Source organism: Durio zibethinus, chromosome 11 (assembly GCF_047325235.1).
Source record: "Durio zibethinus cultivar Kanyao isolate XHJ-2024 chromosome 11, ASM4732523v1, whole genome shotgun sequence".
Lineage (NCBI taxonomy): Eukaryota > Viridiplantae > Streptophyta > Magnoliopsida > Malvales > Malvaceae > Durio > Durio zibethinus.
The window spans coordinates 15,426,567-15,430,875 of NC_143172.1; the positions used below are offsets into that span (position 1 = coordinate 15,426,567).

Sequence of the window (4,309 nt, forward strand, 5' to 3'; positions counted from 1 at the left end):
TGTTTTCCTTTTTTATTTTATGTATATTATTCTTATGGTTGAAACAAATATAATTGTTTTGATAATTTCTGAATAAATTTCATGAAAATAAAAAAGAAGAAAAGTTCACTAAATTGAATGAATCAAATTAAACCAAGTGGAATTATTAACTATCAACAAGAAGTTTATTGGTAAGTTGAATATTCATCCCAAAATTTCTTAATTTAATTTTTACAACTCCAATTTGCAGATATCAGGCACTGGTGGCAGCACTTCAATTTTGATTTAAGCCTCTTTTTACTTCATAAAGTTTTGTGGTTTAGACAATGTCCAAGCGTTCACAAATTCTTAAAAAAAAAAAAAAAGCCATATATCCAAAATTGTTTTTTTTTTTTTTAAAGAAAGAACTTAAAAAAAAAATTTAGACATACAAACTAATTGGTTTATCCTCAACTTAAAAAACTTTGAATTCACAGTTGCTGTAACTTTTGGACAAAAACTTGAAGAAAGGAAAAAAAAAATAATCTTAAGAGATGCCATGGCTGATGGCACAATTAAACTCAGAATATAAACCTGTTGAAAGCTAAAATGAACTATTGGTTAACTGTAAAAAAAACATGAAAGGGTTCCCCTTCAATGCTAGCTCCTGAGTTCCCACAGTTCCCCCACGCTCCATAGCCCATCTGCAAAACCATCATTAACCCAATTGTTCTCTGCCATGTGGCAATCACCAACCGGCTTCGCGAAATCCCCAAGTGCTGATGTGGATGCCTGGTTGATAATTTCCATGTTATAGCAACTACCGTTATTAAAATTATCAACATAATAGCTATCCATTGCAAGCATGTTATAGTCATTGTTATCAAACATTCGAAAAGGACTTGTTTGGTATTCTGCAAATTGAGAAATTTTCGAGATATTATTCATAGATTCTGAAGAAGAAACACATGAGTCTGAATTCTGCTCCTTCTGGTCCAAACATTGTACTGCTTCACTCAGATTACCAGGCCCCTGCCCTGGTACTTTTTGCACTGTCATTAATGCTTGATGCTGAGAAGTTAGGTCTAGTGATCGAAGAACTGGTGAGTTTTCGGAAGTCATGATGGATGAAGAAGTGGATGACCCTTCCATCTTTTGAAGCAATCTTGGCATCCAAAGACATCGAATAACATTTCTAAATGCTGTGCTATTAGCATCAATCTTAAGATAACGCGCCTGTTTTTGCACACGGGTTCTCCAGTAATTTTTTATCTCATTATCTGTTCTCCCTGGTAAATGTTGTGCAATCTTGGACCACCTAGAAATCATAAAACAAAAATATGTCATGTCCGATCAAATAACAAAACTGTCAGAATATAAACTATAACTATTAGTATTACATCCATGAAATACAGCTTCACTGATTCTGCAAGGTGTTGCCAGGCAGGCGACTTAAGTTTTATGAAGATAGGAAGAAAAGGAGAAAGGAAGGAAGGGGGGCAGATATTGGAGCCCTTGCACAAAATATTAGCCGTAAAAAAATACTCACACGATTTAGACAGTATGGTTATAAGAAGAAAGTTAAGGCAAACGATAAATGATTTAGGCTAAAAATAGAAAATAACAAAATTTATGAAAAATCTTTCAAAATAAAAATAGGCAAATTAAAATAGTACAATATTTTAAGCTTTTTGGTTAAAGCTTAAAATTCACAACAATTGAAATAAAATAAAAAAGTTATCTCTTTGGAAATTTACTATCAAATTTCTCTCAAATTGAAAGGAGTACTATGATTTTCTATGATAAAAATACCCAAGAAATATTTCAAAGAAAAACAATCATTAAATAAACCTTTTTCTTTTTTATTTTCTAAGCGAAGCTCTTACTTTATTTTTCTCAGTAATACATGGTGTATTTACATCTTTAGCTTTTACATATAGTGGTGGATTTGTGGCAAACAGTAAGGTGTTCATAAACACTTCAAAATTAAAAAATAAAAAAATTTTCACATTTCCAAAATTTTTCCCTTAAAATATATACTCAGTGCCACCATCCAATACTTAATCCACATTCATCTAATTAAAAACTAACATTTCTATTAAATTTTCATCTAAATCATAATATAGTAATATATTATTTTTAATTTTTAATTTTAATTTTTCTAAACAAGTGAAAACCTAAAAAAAAAAAAATCATTGATCCAAATCTTTGTATAGGCTCCTTCAACGCGTAAAAAACTACTTAAAAAGAATAAAAAATTTCTTGTGAACATGAATCTTTTGGTGCCTTTCTGTGCTTTTTGTAAAATCAAATGGGGGCGGGACCCTATAAGTTCACCAACAGCAAATGCTTTTAAGTATTAAATGGAAAGTAAATTTATGAATTTTTAAAAAAATTATTTAATAAAAATTTTAATTAAAAAATTTATATCGGTAGATAGAATTTAATGTAAAAACTAATAATAAGGAAAGAAATAATTAAAAATATTATTTATAATTTAAATTTTATCGATACTTATTTAACTATAAAAATTTTATCATTATTTGTAATGATACCTTTTAATTTATTAATTTTTATTTTTGATTTTAATTTTAATTTAATTATTTATAATAAAAAATTTTCCGAAAAATTTCATATAAGTCTTCCTCTCAAGAATTTTATATGTGATAGAAAATTGTGAGAGGAGAACCCCCAAATTCCGAAACAGTTCAGAGACGACTTTGGAGGAGCATTTCGTTCATGCTGAGAGCGAGATAAGAATCATGTAATGTAATTACATAGTTCTTCAAAAACAATAATTAAAGGATTGTAGATTGGAAATGTTAACGATTTATTAATGCATACGTTACTATCGTTTCGTCACCTCTGAGGCTGCTTTCTGTCTCTATCCAAAATTACTTATATATCTAACTTTATGTTAAGTTAATAGACCCTCTCAAAAGGCAAAATAAAAGTTGTAAACAAACAAACCCACACCCCCCCCCCCAAAAAAAAAAAAAAAAAAAAAAAAAGATGATTACCTGTTACCCCACTTGGAATGGAGTTCAAGGATCAAAAACTGTTCTTGTAGAGTAAGGTTTCCACGCTTAACATCGGGTTTCAGATAATTTAGCCATCTCAGCCGACAACTCTTGCCAGTTCTCTTTAAGCCTAAGCCAAAAAAGGAAAAAAAAAATAATAAACTAAAAGTCTTATTAACATATAGCTCAACATAATAGATTTTATCAGATCCGTGATCGGTGAGTATTGGTTAAGTTACCTGCACGTTTTGCAAGCAAATTCCATAGGCCTTCGCCATGTAGAGCAATGTAATGAATGAGGATAGAGTCCTCCTCCAGAGTCCAGGGTCCTCTTCTGAGCTGCTTAGCATCATCTTCACTAGAATTTGTACTACTTTTTCTACTGGATGACATGCCTCTATCTGACTAAAGACTCACCAGAAAATATAGTATTTTCTAAAGAAGAACATTTGAGTCTTGAACGGGAAGTGAATTTGCGTAAGTCACAGCCAAGGCCAAGATTTATATACTAATTTCAAAACTTCACCTAACTTACTGTACTTAATTAACAACTTTTCGAAAGGAAGTAGCTTGCACAAGTAAACGTCAAATGGAGTATATCCTTTGATAAGTCCTTACCTCCAACTAAGACAGAAAATTTTGGAAACTTTTACTCTACATGCAAACAGAAAATAATAGATCAAAAAATAGGATGGCCCGTAGCTTGAATTCTTGGTCAAAGATAACACCCCAATGGATTGATCTTTCTTGCCATCTTACCAATTAATCACATTCCCTTAGCCATCATATAGAAGATAAACAAATTGCCATGCTATAAAGCTAGAAAACGGTTGACAGATCCTATATGCGTATGCAATTTGATGGTTAGAAATTACTTGACTGCTTAACAAATCACTAAAAATGGCCAAATTTCTCCCCTTCTATGGAGCAGAAAAAAACTAGAGAAAAAAGGAAAAAAGAATAGTTTACTTGTTGACAATGAAATGTGGTGTTGTTACGGGAAATGGGTTTGATTCAGCCCCTTGTTTTTTTTCTTTCTTTTTCATTTTTTTTCTCACTAGATGCTTCAAATGCTAAGCACGAAACGTGCTTGACTGAACAAAGTATTTATCATTACCGGCATAGAGAAAAACGTGGGTAAATTGGTGTTTGCCAAAAGAGCCGGCATTTGGAGGCTATAGCATACAAGGAAGCCACCTCTCCTTCTGTTGGCTGTCGAACACAAACCAAAAAAGAAAAAAAAAGTTTTGGTCAGTTTTATGACAACAGTGCCATTTCCTATGTGGATCTTGTTTCCACAAAGCGCCATTAATTTTCGAGATAAAGACGGT

General features: G+C 31.6%; 1 protein-coding gene across 1 annotated transcript; it reads right to left on the minus strand.

Annotated features, from left to right (window-relative positions):
• Positions 1-292: 292 nt before the first annotated feature.
• Positions 293-3,954, minus strand: LOC111290451 (uncharacterized). Its single transcript, XM_022881758.2, has 3 exons — positions 3,218-3,954; positions 2,979-3,108; positions 293-1,276 (listed from the first exon to the last, which is right to left on the minus strand). Exons 1-3 carry the CDS (start codon positions 3,369-3,371, stop codon positions 619-621), a joined length of 942 nt encoding a protein of 313 aa, XP_022737493.2. The 5' UTR covers positions 3,372-3,954; the 3' UTR covers positions 293-618.
• Between the last annotated feature and the right edge of the window lie 355 nt (positions 3,955-4,309).